General features: G+C 42.1%; 3 protein-coding genes across 3 annotated transcripts; 1 reads left to right on the top strand and 2 right to left on the bottom strand.

Annotated features, from left to right (window-relative positions):
* Positions 1-3,554: 3,554 nt before the first annotated feature.
* Positions 3,555-5,250, top strand: LOC306787409 (G-protein coupled receptor family C group 5 member C-like; the record flags this gene model as incomplete). Its single annotated transcript, XM_079282529.1, has 3 exons — positions 3,555-4,533; positions 4,959-5,062; positions 5,152-5,250. The coding sequence occupies 3 exons, from the start codon at positions 3,555-3,557 to the stop codon at positions 5,248-5,250; spliced, it is 1,182 nt and encodes a 393-aa protein (XP_079138655.1).
* A 2,859-nt stretch (positions 5,251-8,109) lies between these two features.
* ccdc137 (coiled-coil domain containing 137) lies at positions 8,110-11,429 on the bottom strand. Its single transcript, XM_079281300.1, has 6 exons — positions 11,264-11,429; positions 10,631-10,776; positions 10,318-10,543; positions 10,054-10,136; positions 8,634-8,713; positions 8,110-8,534 (listed from the first exon to the last, which is right to left on the bottom strand). Exons 1-6 carry the CDS (start codon positions 11,332-11,334, stop codon positions 8,343-8,345), a joined length of 798 nt encoding a protein of 265 aa, XP_079137426.1. The 5' UTR covers positions 11,335-11,429; the 3' UTR covers positions 8,110-8,342.
* Positions 11,430-15,954: 4,525 nt separating this feature from the next.
* tspan10 (tetraspanin 10) lies at positions 15,955-17,700 on the bottom strand. Its single transcript, XM_079282106.1, has 3 exons — positions 17,569-17,700; positions 16,834-17,426; positions 15,955-16,739 (listed from the first exon to the last, which is right to left on the bottom strand). The coding sequence occupies exons 1-3, from the start codon at positions 17,656-17,658 to the stop codon at positions 16,433-16,435; spliced, it is 990 nt and encodes a 329-aa protein (XP_079138232.1). The 5' UTR covers positions 17,659-17,700; the 3' UTR covers positions 15,955-16,432.
* Between the last annotated feature and the right edge of the window lie 900 nt (positions 17,701-18,600).

Raw genomic sequence — 18,600 nt, 5'->3', positions numbered from 1 at the left:
AATAGCTCCAAGTATATACCAATGCCCACAACAGGGAGAGACGGACAGGGAGAGACATCATTTCAGAGTGAACTGGGTTGTGGTGTTGCCTCGAGGGCTGCCAGGCTGCAGTAAAAATGCAGGAGAAGAGACGTCCTACGAGACCGCGACCTGAGTCCCTGCTGACAGGTTCTCGGAGGAGAGCGATGCTGCTGAGGTGCCTTAATGAAGCCTGCTGCCACAAAATGGACCAGTCTACGACAAGGCACTGGATCCCACTGTATACATGGTGGTGGCATCTTTTATTTGTTTTACTTTCTGGAGGTTGTTGAAGAAATGCACAAAAATGAGATTCACGAGCTTTATATGAATGCTATAAATCTATATCGATGCAAATACTGAGACTTGTGGGTGAAATTATTGGTCAACACTGTATTCTATAAACATATACTTATATATTGAGTTTAGATTGGTTCACAGCTCAGAGTATAGCTGTATACACGATTCAGGCAACTGCCGTTGAGCCACGTAATCAAATCAGAACAGAAAAAACCCAAAGCCCTCTTTATGTGTGCCTCTGATAAGGGCATGCCCTTCATTAAGGTGACATTGCTCTCTCCTTTCAGATCAGCTCCTATTTAAGAATATGCAAACAGGACCACAAAGCAGAGGGAGGGATTGACAAACTGTGAGAGCACCCCTCGGGACGGGATCCATTGAGGGATCGATGCACCACAGGGGGCTCCATCATGCAGTATAAACAGTACGTTTAGTACAGGCTGTATGCCAGAGTGAGCTTCACCAAGGTGTCCCGGATGACCTTACTCTTGTGCTGAACCCGGAGGGGATGCACTACACAACTAGGTCCCCAACGATCACACAAAGGACTTTTGACATACAATACATGTTGGACAAGTGCCTAATGAATAAAAATAACAAAATAAATGAATAAAACACATGTAAATGTGTGTAATAAACTGCTTTCTGTCATGAGCTCTCACACTGATATGTCTGAGCTTCCTAGGCAGCTAATTCTACATTGATAATGTATTATTAGGGGTATTTTTTTGTGACACAGGTCTTTTCCTAACCGCAAGTTTCACAACTAAATGAGGAAGAGCGATGACAACAGACGTTTTGTGATTTTAAATATTTACCAAATCGAGGCAAACAAGCAAATGGACTGTCATATAGTGTCATATCTTTCACAGTATTTCAGCAAATTTCAAAATTTTACTGAGTGGAGATAATTTAAAAGCTTTAAATCAATGACATCGGTCAATGTTTCTGTTTGTCAAATGGTTGTTAAGTGGCATGGCCTACAAGAGATCAATAACAAAGTATGTTTTGTTCTGTCGTCTCATTTGATTATGTAACACAGGAGTCCATCTCTCCTGTAACAATATGTTCCACCAGGTGGCTCTGCAAACTGGAGGCTCATGATGACTGCCCTGAAGTATACTTATCCTTAAAAAGAGAAAGTAGACTGAAGTGTGGTTAGATTTCCCAAGATGCATGTTGTTTATGCATAACGTATTAATTGCATTATTGAATGTGCTCTAAATGGCATAAATTAGAGTTGAATTATTCTTAAATTGAACAACTGTATGTTGGCCTTTTCCCTCTATGAAACTGAAAGTACAGTGGAAACCGCTTATTTGATCACAGTTACATTGATCAACTGTTTATGGATCAAAAAGCTGAATTGGGACAGAATCGTTCCTTTACAAATGCTGCTTAAATAGTTTGCTTGGCGCTGTAGTAAACAAGCAGTCTGCCTACAGTGATTGTTTTTGGTCTTTTCATAAATTACAACATATGGGAAAAAATTATGTATTTTATGTTCACAGACATTGATGGCCCACAGTTTATTTTCAGGAATGCACTGAAACCACCGTCAAGCTTTGCACTCCTGAAGTTACTGTATTTAAACAGCTGCAGCCTTTAATACAGTAAACTAGCATCTTTTTAAAAACGGTATTGTACTGTATTATAGTGTATTTGAATTATTCACACTCTCATTTCATTTGCAGAGTAATTTGAAAAGCGTTTGAAACAGCTGTCGCCTACTGTATTTTTAAAACAGCCAATCAAATTGGTTATAATAATGAGCTTAGTGATCAGTGTGACCCGGACAGACGGTGATCCCTGGAGGTTTTTTTAAGAGCATATGTGTACTTTTAAAGAACAATCACATAACTGATCTAATTACTCAACCATGAATCACCATTGAGTCTGAAATCAAAAGGTCACAGTCACCTATGATATGTTCCACAGTACGTACATGTTGATGTCTGACTTGAGAGGAGAGTGGTCCCTTTGTTTGGATCTAAGCCGCACGGAACAATAAATAGCCGGCAGCTATAATCTCACAGAATATGCAAAGCTGCACGAGAGGCTGGGTGAAGAGACAGAGTGGTCAGAGCTGATCGAGTCGCTGGACATTAACGGAAGAATACAAATAACTCGAAGGACAATTAACTGTACTGTGGATGCGACTGCCGGTGAGTTTGTTGACATGGTTCAGTAACAGCTGAGGAGGAGCGGGCATGATGGAGGACTGTCCGTGATTACGCACCGGAGAAAAACAACAACGACAACAACCCGTGCATCAACTAAGGGAACATTTGAACGCTCAGAACATCCGCGTGGAGCCTGTTAACACTCGAGAAATATTTCAGACAAGTTGGATTGTCCTTACCGGAGTAAATCTACCTGAGTCACCTGAACTGCTCTCCGTCATCAGTCCAGGTAAGAAGTCGAGGCTTGTAATATTACTTCATGTTGCCGTATGAGGTTAGAACTTTATCACAATGCGTTTAGCTTAAAATATATATATATATATATATATATATATATATATATATATATATATATATATATATATATATATATTACAAGATGAATATTCGCCAAAATGTCAACTTTTCATGATTTAATAAAAAGGTTTTAGCTTCATGAAATATAATCTAATTAGATTTCCTCAATACATATACAGGAGCACTAGTATCTCAGTTTGCCTCAAAACTTTAAAATCACCAAATTTGGAGATAGCATTGACAAAGTTCTTTGATCAGTTTTAGGCTAAACCGATACATGCAAGTGTATATTTTTAGATGCTACATGAGGAAAATATTATTACATTGACAGTGGAATAATTATTGTCATTAAAGTTGAACACATTTGTTCCTTTAAATTAGACTGTGGGATGCTGTTTGTGTATTAATACTCATTATGTGTCCTGTATGTTAATGTTAAAATGATACCTCTGTAAATTAGATGGCCACACAGCTTTGATTATCCAACAACAAGGTTCCAGGTTTTAATTAAAGACAGGGGAGACAAATGGCTCTAAGGTTTGGATTCTCAGACACTCGATTGAATTTATTTCAATGGACGGCAATTTTAGCACAACACAGTAAAACTCCACACTTTGTACATTATAGATGAAACACTTTGTTTACTGTGACAGAGTGATAATACGGAAGCATCTTTTGGTTGTCTTTCCATGCATGTTTAATAATCTGCATTTTCTTGTGACGGCACTATTTTTTTTTAGAATCTGCTGTGAAGCCATGGAACCCACCATTGTTCCAAAGGGATGTGGTTCCGGTATCAGATCCATATATTACAACCTGTGTGACCTGACTGCAGTGTGGGGGGTCGTGGTGGAGGCCGTTGCTGCTGCTGGTGTGGTGACTTCCTTTGTTCTGTTGGTCATCCTCATGGCCAGCTTACCGTTTGTGACACACAAGAAGAGGAAGGGTATGGTGGCCCTGCAGGCCGGCATTCTGGTGTTCACGCTGGGACTCTTTGGACTCACCTTTGCCTTCATTGTGGGTCGGTACTCAACCAGCTGTGTTGCACGGAGGTTCCTCTTTGGAGTACTGTTCTCGGGCTGTCTAGCCTGCCTGGTGATGCACGGGTTGTGGCTCGCCCTGCTGGAGCGGAGGGACCGGGGGCCCAGGAGCTGGATGCTATGCCTGGGGGCCCTGGGTCTGTGGATGGTCGAGGTGATCATCAACACCGAGTGGCTCATCGTCACTGTGGCCAGGAGCCCACTCAGAGGTGTCATTATCTCTGACCTGTCCTGCAGCATCGCTAACCGGGACTTTGTGATGGCGCTGATCTATGTGATGGTTCTGCTGCTAGCTGTGGTGCTGATGGCTGTGCCCTCACTGACCCACAAGGACAAGCAGTGGCGGCGAGACGGAGCCTTCATCCTGGTCTCGGGGCTCTTCACCGTGGCTATCTGGGTAGCTTGGATCGTCATGTACATCCATGGGAACAGAGTGGTCGGGAATCCCAGCTGGGACGATCCCACTCTGGCGATAGCCGTGGTGTCAAATGCCTGGGTGTTCCTCATCCTCTACACCATCCCAGAAATCTGCTTACTGACCCAGGAGGACCCTGACCAGGAGCTGCCTATCGATGGAGATCACGTTTACCCCGCCAGGAGCCTGGTTTATGAGAACATCCTTAAGGAGCCGGAGCCACCCCACCAGAACATCTCCATGGAGAATAAAGCCTTCACTATGGACGAGCCTCCAACAGGTACAGCATGACACATGGTGGTTTAACATTAACCTTACAATGACAGCGCCTCATTGCGCTCAACTACATTATGTATGGATAGGTGCTGAATCATCAGAATCAAAAATCTAAATGAGTCAGCAGGACAGCACTCCAATTAAATGATCAATTAACACACATATGCTTTTGAGCATTCACCTTTTGTGCAAACAGTCGTACAGAATATACAAAAGGATGCTTTTGAAGTTTGACAAAATCCAACGTGTGCCAGGCATCTGATGTATCCTCACAGATGTAGCAAATATTGAATCACTTAATGGGTCCGTTTGAGCAAATGTGTGTTGCTACGGAGACTTTAGTGTTTTAATGTGGATGTAATGGACTGGATGACCATCGCAACAAACTCTTATTTTTCAATCCTCCTCCGCCTTTTTATCTTTTACCAGTGCCCACAAAGCCAGTGTCTCCATATGGTGCTTATAATGGTCAGCTACGAAGTTGTGTGTACCAGCCCACTGAATTGGCCCTGATCGCCAAGGGTATGACCAAGGTGAGCGAGTTCAACATATTTTACGCCACAGAACATCCTCTTTCGTTGCGTCTGCTGAAACAATCCCTTCTCTGTGTGCCTTTCTACAGATGGACCAAGACGCCATGATGCCTCGAGCTCGAGACCCCTTTTGGAACCGAGGAAGTGGCAGCTCCCTGCCTCGTTTAGCCGAGTCCTCGCTGCCTTAAGGACCGTCACGAGCAGGCAGCGTGAGTCAAGGGGGCTCTTAGCGCTGTCTGTCGTTGCAGCTTTGACATCTCCACCAGGGGTTTGTTCTCCCCTCGCAATTCCTTGTATCAAATGTAATGTAGCCTCCTCTCTCTTCCTGTGCAAGAAGCTTGACATACTAACCAGTGTGGTGACTCGCCAGTAGTTTGCAGTAGTGAGTACGAGCTCCTCTAACAGACCTCTTTATAAATGTGTCCAGTACTTTATTTCCTCTGATGTTCGTGCACTGCTTGTCTGTTTTGTATGGGGGTGAGTGTCATTTATAGAAGATTAAAAATACACTAACAATATCGGAGATGGACAGGCTATTGTAACCTCAATGAGCTCTTCTATTGAATGTCCATTCTCACTTTAACAAGTGCCCTCAACTTTTTTACTGCCAACTAAATCCAGCTTTGCTCACTCGTAGACTCACTCAAAAAGACAATCAAGAGAAAGAGGGGCGTTTTTGATATCTCTATAGGAGCGCAATGACTTTGCCTTGTAGCTTAGTCACCTCTTTTTACTTTTCTACAAAAGTTAAGTCCCAAAGTGGAAAAATAGTATACATTTTCAGGTGACAACTGACCTACAGTCGTCACAGATGGTGGATAAGCTAGACGTGGCTTAGGTGCACTGAGTTTAAAGCAAAGGAAATGTCTATTATTGAGCTGATACACGTTTTAATTCACAAACACTGAAAGTTAGTGTTCTCACAAATATAATGCTTTCTCTTGTCACAAATCGGCTGACTGTAATTCGCTAATCTGTTGTAAACTTACTTGTTAACTTGTGACTACCTATCAGACTTCCTATGATTTGCTTCGTGCCTTGAATTTATAAAATTACAATTTTATATAAAAGTGTACATTCTTAACTTATTAAACCTATAAAAGGTTACATAAATACCATTTGGCTGTTGGATCGTTGGATTGCAACAGATAACAATTGTTGAGTATAGGCAAACGAGGCATAATGTAAGAGGAAGTATATAAGTTACATATACTCACAGAAGATATTTACATAGTTTGTGATAAGATTTGACTGCTTCACCTGGTGCAGGTGATGGTTATCACTGTAGTGGCTGTGTGTACACTGCTGGACGAGAAATAAAACTATTCTAGGCACTGAATAAAATCTGAGTGTAATAGTGAGTGGATGCTCCTACATTTTGAGTTTGGGGCGTTACAATGCGATTTGATGGACAATCTCATAATAACTGCATTGTCTGACAGCAGAACTAGTGACAGGCTGCCAGGAGTCTTCTCTGCACACATGCCGGTTACATAGGAAGCTGCACATAAGCACACTGCGAGCACCATCCCAACATTATTGTTTGAGGGACACATTAGCATGGACAACTGCTTTGACTTACGAGTAATAAGAGGAACCATTATGCACACACACACACGCTCACACACGCAGCCTACTTTAGGAGCTTGAGAGTGAGCTGTGGCTGCCTAGCAGCAGGCTGAGTCGGCTCTCCCCCCCAATTACTCCCACCATCCTCTGCAGTCAGCAGCCACGAGTACTTCCTCGGAAATTTAATTGCTCACAAACTGGAAATCAGGCCAATTAGCGGTATACACAACAGAACACAAATGTCGAAATTCTACTCTGTCACGCCTTATGGGTGCACCTGCTCGATTCCCCTGCTTGTAGATAGAACAATGCAAAGAGCTGCAAAAAAAACCACCAAAAAAAAGCAGCACAGTCTTGTCAAACAACCTCATGGAGAACATACAGCAGGGAAAATGTATCCAAACAAAACCGCATTCAAACATTTCATGGAATGTTTTCTTTGCATTTCTTACATCTTTTACCGATGCATCTCACTAAGGGGTCACTGGTAAATAAATGCATACATTAAACCTCGACAATGTCTTTATTTAAAGTGTATTAAATGTTAATTCCTGATCAGTGACTTGAGCTGAAATGAAAAAAACAAAACAAACAGCATCTTTCTCTGACAGGAAGCAACCGAAAATCCCTTGATAGCCGTCCTGTGCACATGGACACCGGGGTAAGTGACCAATGGTGGTTGAGCTCAGCACCACCAATCACAAGCAGCTGTCCCCACTTAATGCATTTCCATGTCACTGTGACAACCCTCAGTGGACAAACAGACCAAAAAATAAATAAAAAGCTGATCAAACAGAAATGACTGTGAACCCGTCTACCCGACAACAGGGATTCAGTAATAATTGGTAAAACCATCTGGCGTTGTTATTCCGTACATCAATATTGCAACAAAAACTAAATATCAGTGTAACGTGTGCTTTCAGATCGACGCTGCTTTGAAAAGATGAAGTTGCTGAACAAACATATCTGAATTAGCAGTTTTTCCCAGAGTAATATTCAAACAAAGGCCTTGTTCATGAGGGTAAACCTTTTCACGGATTACAAACGTAAATAGCTGTGCCAGGCTCCAATAGGTGCTCCGCATTTAAAAAGGCTGCTGGGATTTATTCATGCCAGGATTCAGGCTCTCACGGTGGGTACAAAGGGAGAAAAGGTTTTGAAGTATTATAAGTCTAATGTAGCATTCATATTGATAATTAGGCATGATTTGCCATTCAAAATACATTTTTCACTTTTAAAGTTTTGCATAATCTGTCAGCTCTCCATACAAACAACATGAAACCAGCTTTCTGCAGGCGGACTGCCATCTAGTGGGACCACAGCAAACAGTTAAAGGTCCCTCTTTGCCTTGACATGGCCTTTATGAAGTCATTGTCTATTGATGATGTCATTGTGGCTACCTAAAGATGGAAATACAAAAAACAGTGCGAATACAACTGAACACCTGACACAATTACAGGGGTGGGAATTCAACAAAGTCACGTGTCTGGATGTATTTATTTAGGGCTGATCCGTTTATCTTCTTATAAAAACATACAAACAGGCATTAACAATTTAAACGTCCTTTTCTATGTTGAGCTAAACGTGCAACACTGAGTGTTGCAGGTGAATGTTGATGACTGCTGACCTCATACTGGGGGCAGTGGATGCGAATGTTTGCTTCTTCCCCCCCCCCCCCCCCCGACAGCTTCTATCTCCTTGACATGAAACATCACTTGGGGTTCTTCAGTTTTTCCAGATTGGCAGTCCTGGACTCGTACTCTTTCTGTTTCTGTTTCTTAAGAAGACGGTACGCCTCCACTACTCGCACCCTCTCCTCCTCCATGATTCTCCGTCTGGCCATGGAGGGCTTGGTTGTGGAGACCACCGTGTGGCCTAGGAGAGAGTTGAGAAGCAGCTCCTTCTGGAGATGGTAGAGGAGGAAAAAAAACCCAACACCGTTTACACCTCTTATTCAAGCGTGAAGAGCACCGTCGTGACATTTGATGACTTAGCAGGTTACCTTTGGCTTGACCGGAGCTTTCCTGGGTTTGGCACTCAAACACGGCGGGGCCATTGAAACTTCACCAAAGGGAATATCATCTATAAAGCAAACACATCAGTCAATCATATCAGTATACAAAGGAGTTCTACATCTTATTATGCTCTGACAAGAGGATCCATTTCTCTCATACAGTATATAATGTATATATGGAAAATAAGTTTGAATTGATTAAAGCATTAATGGATGTTTCGGATATTTTAGACACTTATCTACAAATCCAACAGACACACCTGAGACCAATAATTCACTCTCCCCGTAGCTCTGCTTTCGTCGACACCAAGTTCTACAGTAAATATCTGGCACCGTAGCTACTAAATGCTCCAGCTAGCTGCTAATTGTAGCTCTGCTGTTTGGTGCTGTGCAGTGTGTAGGAAGCATGCAGTGGGTTTTGAAGATTGGTGGGCTGGAAAACTGAAACAATAAGCTCAGTAGAGCTGAGCACAACTGCAGTGTCGGGTGATATTTGCTCACGATCAACAACCCCCTCACTTACATGAACCCATCCATCTTTTGTACAAAAAAAAAATATACTGCCGCTTTAAATAAACGTTGCCTGGAAGTAATTAGCTCGTTACTTCTCATCTTGATTTCAGGGACGTACACTAAACATCAACAAAAATCATCAGCTGTCCATACAAGATGTTTACGCCTTCCTCTTCAGCAGAGTGGCGTCTTGTTTGACTTTCCCCAAAGGACTAGAATAAACAGCTGCAGCACCTTCAAAATGCTGCTGTTAAGAACCAAGATAACTGGCTTCTAATTGGCTTAAAAGGGATAGTTTGGGTGTTTTGTATGAGGTACTTATCCATGGTCAGTGTATTAGACGGTGGTCAGCAAGCTCCCCCTGTTTGGATAAACAGTCAGGAGTACAAGCACGGCAGCAAAGACATGCTTCCTGGTCTGCTGCTGCCTCGATCAGTTAGTTTGTATGTGTTATTGTGGGACTTTGGTGAGTTTGAATTCACCAAAGCCACACCAACATAAACAAACCAATCGTTGGAGGCAGCAGCAGACCAGTAAGTTAAACCTGTGGAAACATTATAAATATAGCGCATGCTGAAAATAATATTGATTTTTTTCAGCCGTTGTTTTAGGTGACTAGAATATGTTTTGCTGCCCCCGTGCCTACTGTAAGTATGGATAAGTACCTATTACATAAAAGTAACTAGCCCTTCAAGAGTATATCCTTCTGCCCCTGCAGGAAAGCTTGGTGATAATATACTTTTCTGATAAACTTGAAGAATATAAAGCCAAATGGTCTGCTCGATTTTTAGGAAACACTCCTACCTCCTGGTGATCTTAAATGCACCTCAACTTTGTCCGGTGCATGCTTGTACTGAATTATAGGAGGACAGAGCTGCTCCCTCACGTTCCTTACCTATGAACATGTCTTTCTCCATCTGGGCCAGTTGTCTGTTCAACTTTTTCTGGTGTAGCTTCACTAATCTGAGTTGATCATACCTGTAGCAAAGATCAAATAAAACGATACATGTATCAGCCAGGAATGAAACCAACAAATCGCCTACGCACACAATTAGAAACATGAGCAGCACGATAGCGTATAACTCACTCAACCGGCCCATACCAGCACACATACATGTCATCAGCTGACTTTGCTGATTACAGGTTAAGGTGTACTCACTCCTTCTTGTTCTCAGACTTGCCCTTGTCTGCAGATCCCTCTTGTTTGTCGTCATCCAGCTCAGGCTTTCTGTCTACTTGGTTCTTGGTGAGGAAGAGGACGTGTTTGGTCTCACTGTTCATGCGCCGAAGATATGCTTTTACACTTTCCGCCTTTCCCCTCTTGAAATGTGGGACGGGTATGTCTCCAGTCATCGAATCCTCTGGTTTACCTTTGGGGGAGATGGCTAGAGAGACAGAAACAAGTTCCTCGCTAATTATAAATTACTGTATGGATCACACAGTGTAACGTTAAAAGAAGCTTTTCTGCTCACCTTCTTTTAGCTTTTTGGTTTTTAAGGATCCTGTTTTCATTCTCTCCTTGCTTTTCATTATCTCACGCAGCTTAAAGGGGATGTGCTCCATGTGATCCGGTGTAGCTTTCTTGGGTTTACCATCTCTCTGTTTGAGCTTCTTGTCACTGTTAACACACAATCAGGTTCATTCAAGTTTTCACATACAAGGAAGTTGCAACATAAACACAGTAAGAGAAATTAAAAATAAAAGTAAGTATTGCAAAAATCAAAGATATAGAAGAGAAGAAAAAATACAATAAAAACAGAAAATATGTAAAGTATATCACAATTCAAAGTGGAAGGCTGAGCAGTTTTTAGGTGTCAGTTTTGCGCAGAAATGTGCAAAAGTGTGCAATGGATGCACCAAGTTTCACTGTACGAAGTATAAATACAACACAGTTCAGAGAGTATTAAACACTCATTAAAGTCAGCCTATGAAAGCCATACACAATGCAGGTACGTGTCCTCATTAGCGTTGACTACGAGGATTATGTTGACAAGTTGAATCTCTTTTTTAAATATGAAGCTAATGACGTTAGCTAATAACAGCTAACGTTAGCTGGTTGAGCTAGCTAGCAGCGTTTCTGTTACACATTAGCTTCCTCGCGTTACCTTGGACGTTGGCCGGACTCGCCCGCTTGTTTTCTTGGCTCGTTAGTTTTGTTCTTCTTTTTCTTCCCCATGTCACTGCCCTTTATTTCAATGGATTACAAATGATATTTAAAAACAATAACACATGCGGAGCAGCGTGTGTAACCTTTAACCTACACACCTCAACCTCAAAGCAGACAGTGGGAGAGCGGAAGTACAGAGATCTCACTCTGTGTGTTTTTCCGGGTACCGGGGTCGTTTCCTCGACTCCTCGCGAGGCGTTTCCTCGAGTTCACGTAAATAGACGATCTTTGCTGGAACCGTCATTTCAAATGGTTAGAATAGTTGCTGTACTTCTATCTGCCACCACTAGATGGCAGAGTTACTCCAGTTTGTTAACACAATACTACAGAGACCTCGAAATGTTCAATCTTGTGATGTAAAAGTAACATACAATGGAAATACTAAGGTAAAGTGTAAGGCACCCAAATTTGACTGAAATACAGCACTTGATTAAATGTACTTAGTTACTTTCGGGATGTCGCCTTGTTTCAGGAATTGTGACAGCCATTTTTAAATATTATTTTGATAATTATACTTTGATCGTGTATCAGACACATGGCGTCCAATATGACAGTCATGACATGGTTTTCAGAATAGGATTAACCAGAAAATTGAAATGATCTCATCAAAAACTCACCTTTAATGGCCATAAAGAACATTGGAATAACATTCATCCACATATTTTGGGGATTATATGCAGATTATCAGGGTGAGTTGGTGAGCCTATGAGAGAGACAGTGTGAAGTGAGAGTGTGTGTCCCTGCACGTGTCCCATGTGCATGTGTATGAATGGAGTAGATTACAGAGAGAAACTGTTGTAAGCCATCAGATGAATGGACTAGGTGTGTTTATGTGTGGGAGGTGTGTGTGTGGGGGAGGGGGATTACCAGTGAGACATAATGCAACTCAATCTTAGAGAATGCTTTCGCTATTCGTGCTCTATGTTCTCAGGTGCATAATAATGCAGGTGGAGGGGAGATGTCATCTAAGAAAAAGTAGCTTTTTTTTCTTCTTTGCTGGTTTTCAAAGATGTTGCACTCAGACTGGCAGGAACATATTTTCCGGGTCAACATTACTTTAGTGACTCTGATTTTTTTTTCAGACGTGACATAATACGCGGGGCTTGGACATGACATCAGGGCTCAGGTAGCAGCCTTTTATCTAGTCGTCCTGCTCTGACGTCAGTCAGGGAGGAGTCTTTTCTGGGCTTGTTGCTCTGTGATTGGACAAAGAACAACGTCAGCTCGGAGAGGAGTCAGATGTCACATCCAGAGTCATAGTCAGAGAGAGCTGCACAGTCACAGATCATAACTGTGATGGAAATGGATGTCGATAGTATTGATATCTATCGTGTCGTTTTTTTGAATAATATTTGAATGGCTCGTGCTCAGGCACTGTCCTCAGGCACTGTGTAAAGTGATAATTTGGCCCTAAAGCTGAAAAGTTGAAGTCCGATTTTTGAAATTCTTCAAATCTCTTGTGAAAACAATTCATCCACTCATGTGGATGATTGTTATGCTGCTTGATATTGGTTTACCAAAGTCTTAGGTTCACACAAGTATGGAATATTTGAATAAAACAGATAAATGTATAACAAATGTCTAAAACCAAATTTTGTTATATCGTTTTTTTGAGTAGAAGTGTTGTGGGTCACTCTACTTTCACCACATGTTGGACGGACTGAGATAAAATGGGACTGAGTAATGACTTCATACTACAGATCAAGCTTCATGGGATGTGTGCAAATGAAAAATGAACATTACAACAGTTTGTTTTCAAACCAAATATTTACTTTGGCAAAACAGAAAAAACACACTATTTACAAGATAGCAACTCTCATGCCATGCTCCAAAACAGTTTCTGTCCACTGAATCAAATATTTACGAAATATAAAAGCAAAACAGAAAAAACACACAATTTACAATATTGTTTCAGTTTCTTCAACTCTCATGCCATGCTGCGAAACAGTTTCTGTCCAGCTGCATGCAGAGGGCAACATCACACTCCTTGCATTTCCACGGTGTGTCCTTTCGCTGGCCTTTGCTTTGGCAATGTTCACACTTCCTGCGACCCGTGGTGGCTTTGCAGAGTAATACTGAATGAGCTGGTCTGATCGATCAACTCCACCCATGTGTTGATTGTACTCTGCAACTGGTGTGGGACAGGGGACTGGTACCCTTGACCAGGAGCCATCTTGGTGTTTCACCCTCCTCAGCACAGTTTTGCCAGAGTATGCTACGTGAATTGTGGAGCAGACCGATACTTCCCTCGTGTCCATCCATTTCACAAAGACAATGGAACACCAGGACACACATGGAGAACTCTGACAAGCTACATATTAGACCAGTGATTCTAAACTGGTGGGTCGCGACCCAAAAGTGGGTCGCGGACCCGTTTTCAGTGGGTTGCGGACCCGTTTTCAGTGGGTCGCGGGCCTTTGCCTGACAAAGAAAGAAAAAAAAAAGTTGTGATTTTATTTTGAAGGGCATTTTTTATTCAGTGGAATTATTCCAGCATTTTCGGCACTTGTTCAGCGGTGCAGGAAAAACACCGACCAATGCGTTGTGAATCACATCATGTGATGAAGCTCAGTCAATCAAATATGAGTATTCTGACAAGTTTCCTGACTTGAGTGAGATGTACACACCCCGTGACACACGGGGAGAGACGAGGATACAGACAGCAGAGCAGGACTGTTGAGGTGTGGGTTGTGAAAGTCAAATCATAGGATGATTTCCAAAAGAGAAAAATGGCCAGAGAGACCAGTCATTAGTCTCTGACTGCATGGACTCATAGAGGTGAATTCTTCAAACACTAATTTCTCTTTTTAGTAGATGAGAAAAATATAATATAGTGGCTTTTTCACTTCACACTGAATGAACTGAATTTAAAGCTGCAGGGCAATTCAGTGAAAATAATTTTTCTAAATTGCATTTCGTTACGTAATTTATTTTTTAATCCGCTGTTATTTTACTTGAAATGAGAAGAACATTGATTTATGTATTTCTATGTATTATTTATAATCCATCCAGTTAAATTTGAAAAATGAGAATAATATTTGTTAAAATATAATTGATGTGTACTTTCTTTATTTGATTTGACAGTTGTTTACTACACAGAGACGTTACTACTACTAGACTTCTTGAATATAGATATACCCAAATTATATATATATTAGGGGTGTAACGGTTCACAAAATTCACGGTTCGGTACGATACAGTGGAGCCACGGTTCGGTACGTTTCGGTACAGTAGAAAACTATAAATGCCAGAGAAATGTACTTTATTTTAAAATATATTTATTCATTAAAACTAACATCATAAAGTTATTCTTTGACTTTGAACAATGATGGAACTATACCTGAGTGACTCATCTTCTGGGGTGTCTTCTTAGCAACACATAAGCATAAAAAACAAAAACTGCTCCTTAATGTTATGTAGTATTACATCTTGCTTACATCTTGTATTGACTTGCAAAAGAGATTTTTAATCTCAATGGGACTACCTGGTTAAATAAAGTTTTTTTTAAAACAAAAAAGGTCATTACACGAGGCTCACGGTTCGGTACGCTTTTTTTTTTTATTCAAACGTATTGTTCGGTTCGTCATGCGTACCGAACCGTGAGCCTCGTATCGAACGGTTCAATACGAATATGCGTATTGTCACACCCCTAGCATATATATTGTTAGATCCGGGGGTTCTCTGGCCCGATACGGGGCAACTTACTGACTCAGCTCTCTATTAAAAGATTGGCTCTGCTAACTACCGTTACTCCTGACGTCTACCCTGCTTCCTCCGGTAAATGCGCACTCGGCCGAGGGGCCACCCTGGCCCCTGGCGCTCCTACCAGTCGCGTCAGTTATGGTAGCTTCCTCTTTTGGATCCGTGCTCTTGGTAAATTATCCAGGTTTGGTTTTAACGGCTTGGATTACATCTAAAACCGTAAGGGATTGTTAAGTGGATAGGTCACTAGGATAACCATTCAGAACTCAGTTGTTAGACATACAATTGATTTAACTTTTTACTATCGCGAGGAACATTTACTACTGAAGCAAAATGAATGCACTTGAGAAATTTACTTTAAATGCAGGTTAGATATTTATTGCAAAATATATTTAGCAAGGGCAAAGCTTCAGCTCACATAAAATAATAATACTACACATGATTCCATACCTTCAATTCTTTGATTATACTCATTTGTTCTGATGCCGAGTCCACTGGTTGGAGCTGGATTTCTTTTTTGGAGTTGTCAGGGGCGAGGGTCTGGCCAGACCCTCCTCGCTCCTTCCTGCGCGGCAAACAAAGTCCGTTCTGCGACCCTCGAGGCTCAGTACAAAGTCTCTAGGGCGGCTGTGGTTCTTTCGTTGTCCAGTTGTAATAATAAATCATAATATAATAATAATAAATAATAATTAGCTGGACATTATATAAACAAATAAACATGTTATATTATATTGTATTATATAAGTGTTATTTACTGCTTTTTTTCGTGTTGGAATAAATGTTAAATATTTAACTGCAAAGTAATAATGCGTGTTTGATACTTTCATTTTTTTGCATTAAATCATACTGGGATGTTTGCTGAAATTGATAGGATGGCCCTACCTAGAACATTTTCCACCAGCCGCCACTGGAGACACACTGAAAAAAGTGAAACGACTGTGTCATTGACTTAAGTAAGAGATTCTGCTCTGACAACTAAGCTGAACTTTTACCTGTTAAGATTGTGCACAGCACAACAGAAAGTGAATGCTCCATGGACTTTTTTTCTGTGAAGAACCCAGAGAGGGTTATTTGGTTATTATTTATTTCATTAACAGTGTTATTATTTTTTTCCTGACTTTTTTTTCTGTGAAGAACCCGGAAAGGGTTATTTGGTTATGTGTGGCTTTCTGGAAAACAATACATTTTTACGTTTAGGCACCCCTGCGATCGTCACACTTTTTCTGTTACAAACTGACCCCGGCCCCCCATCAGAGAAGGGGAAAGTTATGTGGCCCTCACAGGAAAAGGTTTGGGGACCAGAACACAATATATTCATACGGGGTCGTCTGGAATACCCTCCTTAGCCTGTGACCCGGGTCTGAATAAGCAGAAGATGATGGATGGATATATTCACCATCCCATGTTATGCATAAACTTTATGCCACTGGATGCTCGCTAACAGTCGTGTGCTGATGAACAGAGTCAGAATCTGGACCCCCAGTACGACTACTCCGACTGTCCCGATCAGGCCCTCGTGCTGCTCGACCCAGCGAGAGATTCCTCCCAGACAGCCGCCCAGGAAGATCACACTCTGAGCACTAAACTCATCCAGCAGCTGGGCTCCCAAACCACACTGAGAGTTCCACACTGTTCCGTTCTCCAGAGGGTCCACACAGCATGTCGCGGGGACGCCACAGGCCAGCACCCCTGGAGCTGAGCAGTTGTAATATCTGAGGAAAGGAAATTATATCCAATAACTTTCAAGGCATTCATGATTCACTTTTATATATATAAATACATCCAAGTTAGTCGCCTGCTACTCACATGTTGAGCTCCCAGTCACGGTAGTTATCTGCCCCACAGCACTGCAGATTGGACTGAATCTCGTCCGTTATGAACCTCAGGTCCAGATCGTCCTGGTAGCGCACCATGGCAGCTAACATCCCTGACCGCAGGTAGCCTCCAACCTGATCTTGTAGACTGTAGGCCACGAGGGCGGTCAGCACCTGGGCTGTGATGAGGGCCAGCACCACAAAAGAGAACAGCTTCAGTAAAGTGCAGTTCTCTCTTAAGGCGCCCACACAGCCTGACAGGCAGAGCATGGTCAGCACGAAGCCCAGAGTCAAGAATATCAGCATCGGGTCAGTGCCGATGCTGCCGATCTTCTCCTGAGCAAACGACTGCTTGCTGATGAGGCCCCACATCCCCAGAACAAGAACCACCAGGCCCAGAACTGTGAACCCCAGATTGGATATGATGAGGAAGTATTTTAGGAAATAGTCCATGAAAGAATATCTGTAGTGGGGTTGGATGCCGGCGAATACAGGGCTGTTGTCCTGTCCACCGTTTGGTCCTGCTTGGTGAATTTCAGTGGTGGCATTGCCAAGCTCCTCGCCGTCCTCTTTAGCAGAGCTTGCCTTTGGACACACAGGAATGCATCTAAATACCATAGTTTTGAGAACTAATGCCACCTCAAGCACTTAAACACACAGAGACGTGCTCATTAATCAGAAAGAAACGTAACATAACACAGCAGAAGTTCCAAAAATCACCCCTTACCTTTGGTATGAGCGGACTGGACTCATCCTGCGTGGTGTCCCTCCTCGACCACGGAAAAAGAATCCTTTTTATCATGAAATTCCTCCTCATGTTGGAGACGATTCTCCCTGTGCCTTTAGCTGGTCGGAATGACTCAAGCTTAAGGGGAGCATGAGGGGGAGGGAGAGCATTGACTACAGTGTGAACAGAGGAGCATGTGAGCTGAGGTGGAGAAACCCATGCAGCGTACCAGCCTCTGGCTGCTGCGAGACGCAGGATTTCTTCATCATGTGAGAGTCACAATGAGGGGATTACACTGTTATCAAAGTATGTGTAAAATACTCACACACACACACACACACACACACACACACACACACACACACACACACACACACACACACACACACACACACACACACACACACACACACGAGAGTGGGACTCTGACCAGAATAAGTAACTTCTTGATGTCGAGGTGTAATTGGAAAATAAAGCGGAAAGCCAAAGAGAAAATGTTGGGTTTTGCCTCTTTGGCCGTAACTGAAAACAAAGAACAACAAACAAAGAAAAACTTGTAATTTAATATGTGCATATTGTTCGTCAATATTCAGTTTATTTAAGTGATATAATACAGTAGAAATATGGTATAACACCTATTCTTCATACAAAATGCACTAACTAACCACACACAAATACACAGAGTGTTCAAAACTTTGAACGACACCTGAACTGAAGAATTGAAAATCTGTCTCTCTCCTTCGATAAACACTGACAGTCATGACAAGGTGCACCTTCTGTTTGGCGTCTTTCAATATAAGAGCTGATATATTTTTCCGTATATTTTTCCTGATGAAGTCGTTACGAAGTGATGTGCTGCTGTGAGTCATAGCAAGCAGCGTTTGGGAAAACAAATGTGACAGCAAGTTAAAAAGCAGAGAGAGAGAGAGAGAGAGAGAGAGAGAGAGAGAGAGAGAGAGAGAGAGAGAGAGAGAGAGAGAGAGAGAGAGAGAGAGAGGGGCCTGGCTACTCTCTGGCTCTGCGGGTCAGCTG

Source organism: Melanostigma gelatinosum, assembly GCF_949748355.1.
Source record: "Melanostigma gelatinosum genome assembly, chromosome: 13".
Classification (NCBI taxonomy): domain Eukaryota; kingdom Metazoa; phylum Chordata; class Actinopteri; order Perciformes; family Zoarcidae; genus Melanostigma; species Melanostigma gelatinosum.
This window is presented reverse-complemented; position numbering and strand designations above follow the sequence as displayed.